An 11790-nucleotide genomic window follows, 5' to 3' on the forward strand; every position below is an offset into this window, starting at 1 on the left:
GTGGTTAACATCAGCCCGCGGGAGCCGAACACATTTTTTAAAAGTGCCAAGCCATATATTTCTCTAAGAAGCGGTTAAATTGATCTCTCTTTATGTGTCTTTTTTTAATGTCGTGTCATCATTTGCAGAGGCTGAAAACTGCAACGAGCCTATTTTGACGTAAGGAGTATGGAAAGGAAGCTATACATGAAGAAAACATTCCTCCCGCATGGCACCGGTCCACGTGCCCTCCGGGAGACCCTCGGCGCCCCACTCTGGTTTTTTTGTCGCACAATCTCTTCATTGTGTCAACAATGACATTGCGGGCAAATTCTGTTGCAACCATGCACAAGGAAAGAGTGGCCAGCGTGTGTGTGTGGGACTGCAGCTACGCAGGCCTTTGATGACACTTGAATTCTGCCATTATTGTACCCAGACCAGAACCAGAATCAAAACCTCCTCCTCCTCCTCCTCTCCAAGGACTTCAAATGAAGTGTCAAAATCCCAAGGCATAAGGAAGATCACAACACACTGATTATCAACAGGAAGTGCCTCCATTATGGGCTTAAAGATAGGAGAGAGCGCTCTCCGGTTTCAGGGCTCCTTCAAATCCAAACATTCGTCTTAGCCCGCCGGCGCGGCTCCGAGGGAATCCGCCGCTCTCCCGGGAGGGGTCCGCCGGGGGTTTGTTGCGGAAACTCCACAATCGGGAAGCACTCGACAGCCGCCGACTCGCGGTCGGAGCATCGCGGCTGAGAAGTCAAACGAAAAGCGCAGTGCGCCACTTGACCGCTTGATCGCCAGCGCCTCCCGCAGCTATTAACATTTTATCCGACGCGGCATCCCAGACCATTTCCTAAACAGTCCGACAGGGACATTTGCTTCATTGCATTCCTTCACCTCCCCACCCTTAAAAATATACACACTACCCTTGAAAAGTTGCGGGTTGCCCGGACAATTTCGTGTTTTCACACTGTATACAGTACGTACATAGTTTCACTACAATTCCAATATTTGAAGGTCACTGAAAAATGTCCTTCATCTTGAAAGATCCAAATATTAACAATGGCGAGGCTGTAGTTGTCATTACCTTCATTGAAAAAAACAACACTTTTCTTTCAGAAATAAGGAATTTTCCAAAAGAACCCAAATTTTGGAACTGCAGTGCGTGTCTACAGTGGAACCTAAAAAGTCTACACACCCCTCTTCTGATACCTTTGAACAATGGGATCCCTCGAATGCAGTGGAAGCGCTCCGCCGACCATCGTGGGGTGCGCTGTAAGGTGTTATGACAAAAATGTCAGGAAAAGCCTATTAGAACATCTCAACTTCATCGGAGGCACTTCAAATGGTGGCAGGTACGAATGCGGAGACTCCCGTTTCACATTGGCTTTGTGTGATTGCTTCATTCTACGTTATAGGTGAAATTAATTACGGAAACATTTTGAAATGATTTATCGAGGTCTCATTTTTTTTTTAATATCACAAAACAGGGGTGTGTAGACTTTTTATATCCGGACCGCGGTGGCGCAGCCCCAATTTGGGAATACCCGATCTCCACCTCACAAGACTTTCTTTTAAAAATTTTTTTAGCAAGATTGCAGAAAAATGTCACAATTTCCTTAGGGATGAGACAAAGGAATTTGAAGAATTGTAATCATTTTTCCACATTTTTCGACTTGTAATATTCTAACATGATTTGGATAATATTTGTGCTTGTTATACACAACTGTATTCTGGTAAGTTTATGATTTTATTGTCATAATAATCAAAGTGGTTTGACGCTGGGAAGCGTGGCGGCCCACTGAGCCGGACCTTGTGATGATCTCCTGACCCATTTCTGGGGGCGAGTGTCCCACCGGCCCCCCATCCCTAACCTTTCAATCCCATCAGCTTGACTGTTGCTCGATCACCTGTGACCAGGCCGGGTGGCCACCTCTGACCCCGGGGGGGGCAGGGGGGGGGATCGGCGTTGGGGCCGAGAACCTTGGAAACACCGCAGAGAGGGGATGGACCCCAACCTGGACTGAAGATCCCAAAATAGTAACTATTTCCCAGAAAAGTCAGAATGTTATGTGAATCAAGTTATGATATTACCAGGAAAATGTCATAATATTAATAAACGAGTGTTCGTACTGATGATGTGACAAAACGTGCAGTATTTTATTGTTTGTACAACATACTGAAATGAAACTGGACAACATTTTGAACAGTCATCATAATGTATTTCTGGACTTTTGCGTGTTATATTACACGTTTATTTATTATTATTGTAAGTTTTTTTCTTGTCGAAATATGAGAATTTTGTCAAATGACAACTTTATTTACAACAATTTACAACAATTTGTGTAAAATAACAACCTAGTTTTAAAAAAATGAGAACTCCATCCATCCATCCATTTTCTGAGCCGCTTCTCCTCACGCGGGTCGCGGGCGTGCTGGAGCCCATCCCAGGTGTCAACGGGCAGGAGGCGGGGTACACCCTGAACTGGTTGCCAGCCAATCGCAGGGCACATAGGAACAAACAACCATTCACACTCACAGTCATGCCTACGGGCAATTTAGAGTCTCCAATTCATGCATGTTTTTGGGATGTGGGAGGAAACCGGAGTACCCGGAGAAAACCCACGCAGGCACGGGGAGAACATGCAAACTCCACACAGGCGGGGCCGGGGATTGAACCCGGGTCCTCAGCACTGTGAGGCTGACGCTCTAACCAGTTGACCACCGTGCCGTGTAATATGACTTTTCCCCATTTGACTTCACAAATCTTTCTTCTAAAAATACGATAAATACTGACCTACTATTTTTTTTCTTGTAATAAATATTGCACAATGTTTTTCTTGTAATATCAAGACTTTTCTCCCAAAATAGTAAAACTTTTTTTTCACCATTACTAATTATAAGTAGAATGTTCCAATTGTTATTTTTGTATTATTTATTTCTTTTTGGTAAAATTCATATTTTTTTTTCTTTCTTATGAGTTGTTTATAAAATTACAACTTACTTTGTTCAGAATTATGACCAAAACGTTGGTAAAATGACAACTTAAATTTCACAAAATTATAACTTCATTTTCAGATTTCTCAATACTGACTATATCCAAATATTACAAACTTAAAAAAAAAATTTGTGTACAATTGCGCCTATTTTCTACGTTTATGACCTTCTTTTAGGAGGAAAATTAAGAATTTATTTTGGGAGAATTACAATTTTTTAGCGGTCAAACTCTGACTTGGTCATTGTATTTCTATTTTATTTGAATAGGTTCGTGACTTGATTTTTGAAGGCTGTATATCTTTCGATACAGTGTGGCCATAATAATATAGAGCAGGTGAATAGCAGTCGAGTAGCGCTGGCCGACCGGAGCAAGGAGAGCTGCTGGCTATGGGAACATCGACGCAAAGGATAACCTCGAGGAGGGAACAGAGGGAGGTTGACTTCGCTTATATGAGCCAGATCTAAATTTGTCGCACCAAATAAAACGGGCTCTCGTGAGACCAGGAGGTCGTTTCTTCTTCCAGACCAAACCACTCGCAGCCATCTCGTCATCTTGTACATTGTTGGCAAGGGTCGCATCCAAAAGTCAGACGCATGTGAAGAGGGAGGGGAGGGCGAGTGTTCCCATGCCGGGGTGAGCGGAGCACTTCAAAGATGCCGATTAGCATATTAAAGGCGCTCACAGCAAATCGTCCGTCGACTAACATGAAGGCTTTTTTGGACACATCAGCGCGGGAGGATTGCTGGGAGCTACGATCAAGGATGGAAGACATGGGCACGAACAGTGTAGCGAAACACTCGCAGCCATAAATGCGTTATCCTCGCCAAAGAACGACTAATATTACTGCAGCTTACTGAAGAGCCGAGACCGTCTCCGTGAGGAGGCTATGAGCATGTCAGTATTATACTGCCCCCAGGTGGCCAGGATGTGCACACCAGATGGAGCAGCACAAAGTCCGCCGACTTGAAGCCACGATGGTGGCAACAACTGCTTTTCTCATGATAGGAAAATATTTTTCTTACATTATGACTTTATTTTCATAAAACTATAAATGTATTGTAAAATTCCTATTTTTCTCATAACGTAATATTTTTATTTTTCTTGTTACATGACAGCTTTATGCTGGTATTTCAGTATTCCAATTTCTTGTACTACAAATGCTTCTCACAATATTCTGACTTTAATTTTCTCATAGTATTTTTTTGTCTTGTAGCATTACAAAATTATTCTCTTACTTTATACTATATTATAAATTTTTCTTGGGACTGTAGTTCCGCAATGTTTTTGACTTTTCTCGTTGATATTACACATCTTTTTCTGGTCCATTGTTTTTTTTTTTATCTTGTAATATTCAAATTTTTTTTTCTTATATTTCAAAATGTTTCCTCTATCTGAAAAGCGCTTTGGGCACTGATGGTGTAGATAGACTCGCACGTTATTTCAACAAAAAGGTGACAAAACAAAAATGCAAAAGAAGATACGGGGTCCTGAGTGAACTCGATGTCGGCGAGCATGGCCCGAGAGTGGGTCGGTCAGTCGGGTGGGGGGGGCGTGGGGGCTTCACATTCCTCAGTTGATTTAGTGGGCATTAAGATGGGGAGGAATGTGTCAAAGCTGTGTGGCGCTGCTGAAAAGCGTCTGGGAGGAGCGCCGCGAACCTCTGACAGCTCGGCCTGGGGGATGATTGACACTTTGCTTAGAGTGAGGAGGACGGGGGGGAGGAGGTGGGAAGGGGGGCACACCTGTTGGGCATACAGAATGAGGTCAATCATCAAGGAAACAAGGCACAAATATTATACACAGGGTGGTCCAAAAGAAGAAAAAAAGGGGATTCTAAAGCAGTACTGAACATGAATGAACCAAAAGCAAGTGATGCAAGGAAGGCAGAAGAGTGCAGCTCAGGAACGAAGGAAATAAGGACGCATGATTAAAAAAAAAAAAAAAACAAGTGTGGTGGAAGGATGGCAGAAATGTGGGTTTGGAAGGGAGGAAGGAAGGAAGGATGGTCTGAGGGAAGAGAAGAAAGGAGGCTAGGTGGTCAGGAAGGAAAGAATGCCAGGAAAATAGCTGGGCAGAAAAGAAGGAGGGAAGGAAGGAACAAAAAGGACAGAAGGCAAAAAAAAATTAAGTAGTTTAAAGCAAAGGAAGGAAGGACGCAAAATAAAGAGTGGGTCTGAGGGAGGGAGGGAAGGAAGGACGGTAGGAGGGAGGTAAGGCAGGAAAGAAGAAAAAACAGCAGGTCTGAGGTGGAAGGAAGGAAGGCAGAAATGAAGACTGGAGGGAATGAAGGAGGTCAAGGGAAGGTGTTGGAACAAAGAAAGGACAAAAAGTTGCTTTAGGAAAGGAAGCAAGGAAGAAAGGGAGTAAGGAAAACAGCTGCTCTGAGCGGGATAGGCAGGTCAGAAAGGAAGGAGGGAAGGTCAGAACAAAGGAAGGAAGGTTGCAAAATAAATGAGAAGAAATGAAGGTTAGAGGGAAGGTAGAAGGAAAATGTCTCGGGTGGAAGAAAGGAAAGCAGAAAAGTCGGTTGAAGTGACAGAATGCAGGAAGGGTGTATGACTGAAAAGCGGATATGAGGGAAGGAAGGAAAAGATGCAAGGAAAAAACATTTAAATGCAATTGAATGACCAAAAAAAGTAAGGTGTGTAGCTACTTTGGACAAAACCTACAAAATAAAATAATAATAATAATAATAATTGATCAAGAAGTTTTCTTCTTTTTAAGACTTTCTCTTTATTTGTTTAGGATACATTGATTGTTGAAAGAAATAGGTACAGAAAATCCATCCATCATATCACATCATTGCATTAGGATGGGACAGATGTTTACATTAGTTAAAATTCTTTTTTTTAAATTTGGAACATAGAGTGTGTCCGTTAAAACTGCTGTGTTTCCTCTACATTAGCAAAATGGTGCAAAAGCTTTCAGCCAACAAGAACAATAACAAGCTTGTTGAAAATCCTGAGACAGTGTGCGTGTATACAGTGGCTAGAAAAAGTCTACACACCCCTGTTCAAGTGCAGTTGTTTTTTTTGTGTGATTAAAAAAATAAAAGACTAATATATATCAGTACAAAACTTTTTTCCACAATTAACGTGACCTTTAACATGTACGTGCTTCATTTTCATGCAAGAAGGTGAAAAACAACAATAACAACAAAAAGGCAGGAAAGCCTCCTAAAACAACTGAACTTTATTTGGGGTAAACCAGAGACACTTTAAAAGGGGGCAGTTGTTTGCTGGCCTCCATTTAACATGAGTTTGAATGTGACCGGTTCATTCTTAACACAGCCACATCCCAGTTAAGAGGGTGTGCACACTTCTGCAACCAAATTCTCACTGTGTTTTTACTTGCTGACTTACTTTTCAATTAAATTATTACAAGTTATAGGTCACATGAATGGTGGTAGAAAGTTTTTAAATAATTTGTCTTGCTTTTATTTTTTTTTACATCATAAATACCTGACAAGTGAACAGGGGTGTGTAGACCTTTTATACTCACAGTAAACAATATGGTTTGTATTTTATATTGAGAATATTGTGTGTTTTTTAAAAGAACATTTCTGCCACGCATAAATAAAATCTTAACACAGTAACAGCACACTTAAATAGTCTAGTTGTCTCGACCACCACCTCAAAAAAGAAAAAAATGCAAAACGACCCAAAAAAAAAACAAAACAAAAAAAAACCAAATAAATGGAACTCACATCGTCCCGCTGCATGAAAACATTTTCTTATTTCGCCCTGCTTGGATGAATCAGTCTTAATCGCATGAAAAGTGCAAATTGTCACTTGAGGGACACACGTCGTACACAAGACACAATGGACACTCCATGTTGTTGTTGTTGTGTTTTGTTTTTTTACATAAAGGTACGCGACAGCACAAGGCAAAGTGCACAAGAGCAAAAAAAAAAAAAAAAAAAAAAATGAAGAAGAGGAAAAAAATCTAATCAGGTAATGAGCAAACTGTCATTGGAAATGTAAAACCCGCATCCTGGGCTCCGAGACCCCTCGCGACTGTCCCACCCGCCCACAGGCCCCCGACTTATTAGGTGCGGCGCGTGCCCGCAAGTTACACTTTATTTTATTTTTTTTGAGGGGGGGGGAAATGTGTCAGACGGTGAGTGATATGAAGCTGTTGTATCTCTGGATGTTCCTCTTGAGGATCTCGGAGCAGGGGCCCAGCACGCGCTCGAAGCGGGGACGGTCTAGCTTCACGCACTTGAGGTGGCCGCGGGCCACCACCGTGGCCGCCCGCGGGCGGTTCAACAGCAGAGCGATCTCGCCTGAACGGAAGGAACATGGAGGTGTTACCACAAGTACAAGTGGGGCTTACTGTCGTTGTTTTTCGCAGAGGATAAAGAATATATGCTCGCGGGTATTTTTTTTTGCTCCGTATGCCTGTATTACCGCTTGTGTTCAAATATACCGTGATTTCTCGGATATAATGTCCATTTTTTTCCCCTAAAATGTGTCCGTCAACAGAGTGCATTATACATTGGTACTTTCGTTCCGATATATGTAACGAATGTATATATACCTCAACGGCAAGTCCCGCACCACTCCCTCATAATAAGATTTTTTTCTTGTAACTTTCCAACAATTTTCTTAAAACCTTTCCAATGTTTGCTCGTAATATGACTATTTTTGCAAGATTTTGTCTTTATTGTAATACTACAAATGTTTCCTTGCAATACAAAATACTTTTTCTGGTGACGTTACAACTTATCAAGAATATTTTTACATCTAATATTATGACTTAATTTTCATAATATTTCTACTTTTTGCCGGGATATGATTACTCTACTTTCACAAAATTAGATGACTTTCTTGATTTAAAAAAATTGGAATAGTACAACTTTTTTCTTATAATATAAAAATGTGTCATAATATAACAACTTTTTCACACATTCACTGCCATTGACGGCTTTAGAAGTCAAATATCCATGTTAACTGGGAAGGCTGGCAGTGAATGAGTTAAACTACAAATGTATTCACCTAATATCGCCACTGTGGATTTTTAGAATATTTTACAATATAGTACGTTGAGGGCAGTATTTTCAGTAGCTTAGTACAACTTTTATCATCTCGCTTTACTCCAATATGTTGTGTTACAGAGTTTTCTTGTTTCTTTTCTTGCAAATGAACATCAAGTATGTATTTGGCATTTCTGGCACCTGACGGATCCGGAGCCACTCACCAAAATAGTCGGAGGGCCCGAGTCGGCCGACCTCCACGTACTCCTCATTGTCGGACCTGCGCTGCAGAACAGAGGCAATTCCCTGGAGACGGGACGGACAAGAGGGAGGGGCGGTGTGTGGAAGGATTGAAAGAAAGATGAGAGGGGGAGAACAGGAGAAGTTACTGAATGGAGCTGAACATCATCAGGAGGATTAAGCAGAGGAGAAATTCCTTTCCTTCATAAAACACAGGTGCACGGGATTTGCGTCTTTTTTTTTTTGGGTGGGGGGTGGCGTCGTTGTATGGAACGGACACCTGTTCCGTGGAGGCGGATAAAGAACAACTCAGATATTCCAAGCAAGCAAGGAGGACAATTTGGACGGAGTTTGCTTTCTTCTCTCCAGAGTGTTATAAATGCAAACATCTAAACCAGATGACTCACACACAACATGGAAACTACTAGACTGTCCAAGACGATCGGACCCCCACATCCTCACGCACGGACAACATCACATCGAGAACCTTTAAGGGAAATCTGTTTTCCATTGCCTTTGCCCAGAATGAGCGGAGCCCGCAGCTGTTGTTTAGCAGAACAGCTTCCAACCAATGTCCACTTGACTAACATAACATTAGCAAAATATGTTCTCAATATGGATTTTGTCACATGTCCGGACTGTCACATCAAAATCTCGGTAATTGCAAGTAGCTAAAATGTCAGGAGGAAAACTCGGAGCGGCTTATAAAACAAACCTGACTGTTCCGTTATGCTCCCGCTATCTCTAATCCTTCTGCAGAGCAAGCTTGTGATGCTAAATATGAATATAATGAACCTTAATGAGAAGCCAAAAAGGACCAGCTGCCCATTCAGGGCAAATAATAGCTCAACTGTATCTCAGTGAAAGGGATTAAGTGTTAGACTTAGTCACCTTTGGGTTGTAACTGCCCAATTTGTGGCATTTAACAAAGAACCCCGTAAAGGCCAGTGTTTCACACAGAGACGTCACGCAATCAGATTATTAGATGACTTTTCAGAAAATTGGCAAGTTTAAGCGCAAAAGCCGACACGCGCTATTGATGTAAAAATAGAGCAAAGCCCACCAGCTGACCGCTTTTCACAGCATTCTTCGAAGTTGCATGTCCCAACCCTGCAAAAACAAAACAACTCCAATGTAAAAAAATAAATAAATACAAAAATAAAGGTTTTATTTCAGAAAGTGACTTTTACTGCCGCTAGCGTCATCTTCTCTAATGCCAATCACGAGCCGATACGTGCTCAATCCAATGATTTCTCCTTAACGCGCTGCTAATGTGGTTTCAGTTTTGCTTGAAAGTGAGCGTAAAATATGAGAACTAGAGAGATGATGTCATGAAACTCATTGGTGAGATTGATGTTAGTGATCAGGTCAGCAGATTCTATGAGGAATCCTCCGCCGATGTTGGTCGCAATCAAGTGGTTCGGCAGGATCTCGAGGACGGCGGCAACCAAGAAGAAGAAAGCATAATATTTACTATTTACAGTTACGTGAAAATGTTGGACTTGTCTGTTTTTGAAGAAAATGATTTGTCTGGTTTTTGCTAAGAAATGACAAAGACATCTTTGGAGGAGTTTTTCAATTCCAAATTTGCCTCTTGATTGCTTAATTTATATTTACTAAGAAAACAGCCAGCCAACTGTACACTCCCTTTCGCTGACGCCCACGTCATTCACCAGGCCACACCAAAGACACAGATACTACAGTCGACTGTGCGGATGGCGACCCAAGTGGACAAAAATAATACCTGCACCTCACATGCAAGTTATTGTGTTTAATAGTGCACCATACATTTTTATACGATTACTCAAGTTAACTGATGGCATAATCAGTCAAATACTTTCTAATTTCTAAAAATATCCGACAGCTGTGGTCCTAGTTAACACAAAAAAATGTTTGTCCTTTGATGCCACAAATTGGTATGAAGTTGCAGTTTTACGATTGTGGCACAACCAGGATAGAAAATAAGACGTGCATCTCTTCACTGGAAATAATGGCCCCCGCTCTGCACAGTATCTAACTAATGCTTTTAGTGTTGACAGCCACTTCGGAAGTTTATTTAAAGTCATAAAGCTCAACCAATTTATTTGGTGTAAATCCTGTAGTTACAAAAAAAGATGACGAAGTGTGTACAAGCATGCACAACCGGAAGGGATAATATGGTTTGCTTCAGTGGTACAGTGATTGCAAACAGACCGGCAAAAATGGGGAAAAAAAAAAAAAAAAAAAAAAAGATATCGACACTACATCGGAATCAAGGGTGACAAAGTTTGAGGACGAGAGAGAAAACTGAAGGAAGCGCCTCAACCAAACTTGATCAAAAGGATGAAAAAGTGCACATGTGAGGAAAGCGATCTCGCGAGTCAAGTCAAACTCTCCCCGCTCACCTCCTCTCTCTACCCTCCCTCTCCCTCTCGCCTCCATCCCGGGAGGCCGGGTCTCCTGACCCCGTGTGAAAGCCAGCAACACACATTCCACCATAGTCCACCCGGCTCTGGGAAAGTCGGGCTCGGCAGCATTGAGGGACAAGAGGAGGAAGCGAGAGAGCTTAGAGGCTAAAAATGTACGATGGACAGGAGGAAGGGATCAAACATCATGTGATGAGGGGAACGGAAAAACACACTGGAATATTGTTGATGTTTAAGGCTTTTTCTTCGGCAAGAAGCAAAAAGACTCATGCGTGTTATCAATGTTATCGTTAAACCGGGACCGCAAATAGCGGAAAAATGTCAGAATTGATGCCCACCCTAACAATTCAGTTTACAATTGCCTATATACATAGTTTAAACCCTAAATATACCACAAATTATGATCCCAAAACCCTTTTGTCAATTATCAAGTAATAACGGTCTCTATTTAATTGCAGTTTGTTAGCTTGAGATTTGCAGTAGTCACTCAAATGCGGCAAAGACTCTCTACACTTTCAGCTAACAACCCAGGCTAAACTTGTGATTTTAATCTTAAGCACTGAGTTGCTTTTTGTATGAAAAGCTCTTTATAAAGAAAGTCTGATTCATAAAGTTAACTCCTCTCGACATACAAAGCTCTTGATCACTTCAACATAGTTCCTTGACCCCAATTACTGCTTTCCTTTTAGTTTTTCAATGAATGGTTGAGGATAGGCTCCACAGGAAAAAAAATGAACAAGTGAAACAATTTTTTATATGGGTGAACAATTGGATGCATGTGGCGCTAACTGATTAGCATTATGCCTTTGTTATCCATCATAAAAGTTTAGACATGAGTGGGTTATTTTGTTTTGATGTCCTATTATGATCATTTAAGTACTGAACTTTCCTGGACGGTGAATAAAGGCATAAGTCGCCCCTCCCCCACAATATAATAACTGGAGTGCCTTTTATGATCTGTACTGAAACTGATTATTTACATTTGCTACTTTTGAAATGTGAACAAATATGAATTTGTGTCCGACACGCGGTTGTGTTGTACTTTGAGGAATAAACCGGAATGATCTACTTTCCTAAATCAACTTCCCCTATTCCTCCTCCGTCCTATAATCCCCCAGATTCCTCAGCATATTTGCCTTTCTCCTCCATGCAGACTGATGACTCATGCATTGCTAACCGTTTTATCAGTT

General features: G+C 41.5%; 1 protein-coding gene across 5 annotated transcripts in view; it reads right to left on the reverse strand.

Moving 5' to 3' along the window:
- Positions 1–5694: 5694 nt before the first annotated feature.
- Positions 5695–11790, reverse strand: part of prkar1b (protein kinase, cAMP-dependent, regulatory, type I, beta) — a 76472-nt gene continuing 70376 nt past the window's right edge. For all 5 annotated transcript variants that reach the window (XM_061748316.1, XM_061748317.1, XM_061748318.1 and 2 more), the window contains 2 exons: positions 8180–8261; positions 5695–7265 (listed from right to left, as the gene is read on the reverse strand). In XM_061748316.1, coding sequence (XP_061604300.1) covers positions 7093–7265; positions 8180–8261 — 255 coding nt within the window. In that variant the 3' untranslated portion in view covers positions 5695–7092. The remainder of the gene's footprint in view (positions 7266–8179; positions 8262–11790) is intronic.

This window comes from Phyllopteryx taeniolatus, chromosome 16 (genome assembly GCF_024500385.1).
Source record: "Phyllopteryx taeniolatus isolate TA_2022b chromosome 16, UOR_Ptae_1.2, whole genome shotgun sequence".
Classification (NCBI taxonomy): domain Eukaryota; kingdom Metazoa; phylum Chordata; class Actinopteri; order Syngnathiformes; family Syngnathidae; genus Phyllopteryx; species Phyllopteryx taeniolatus.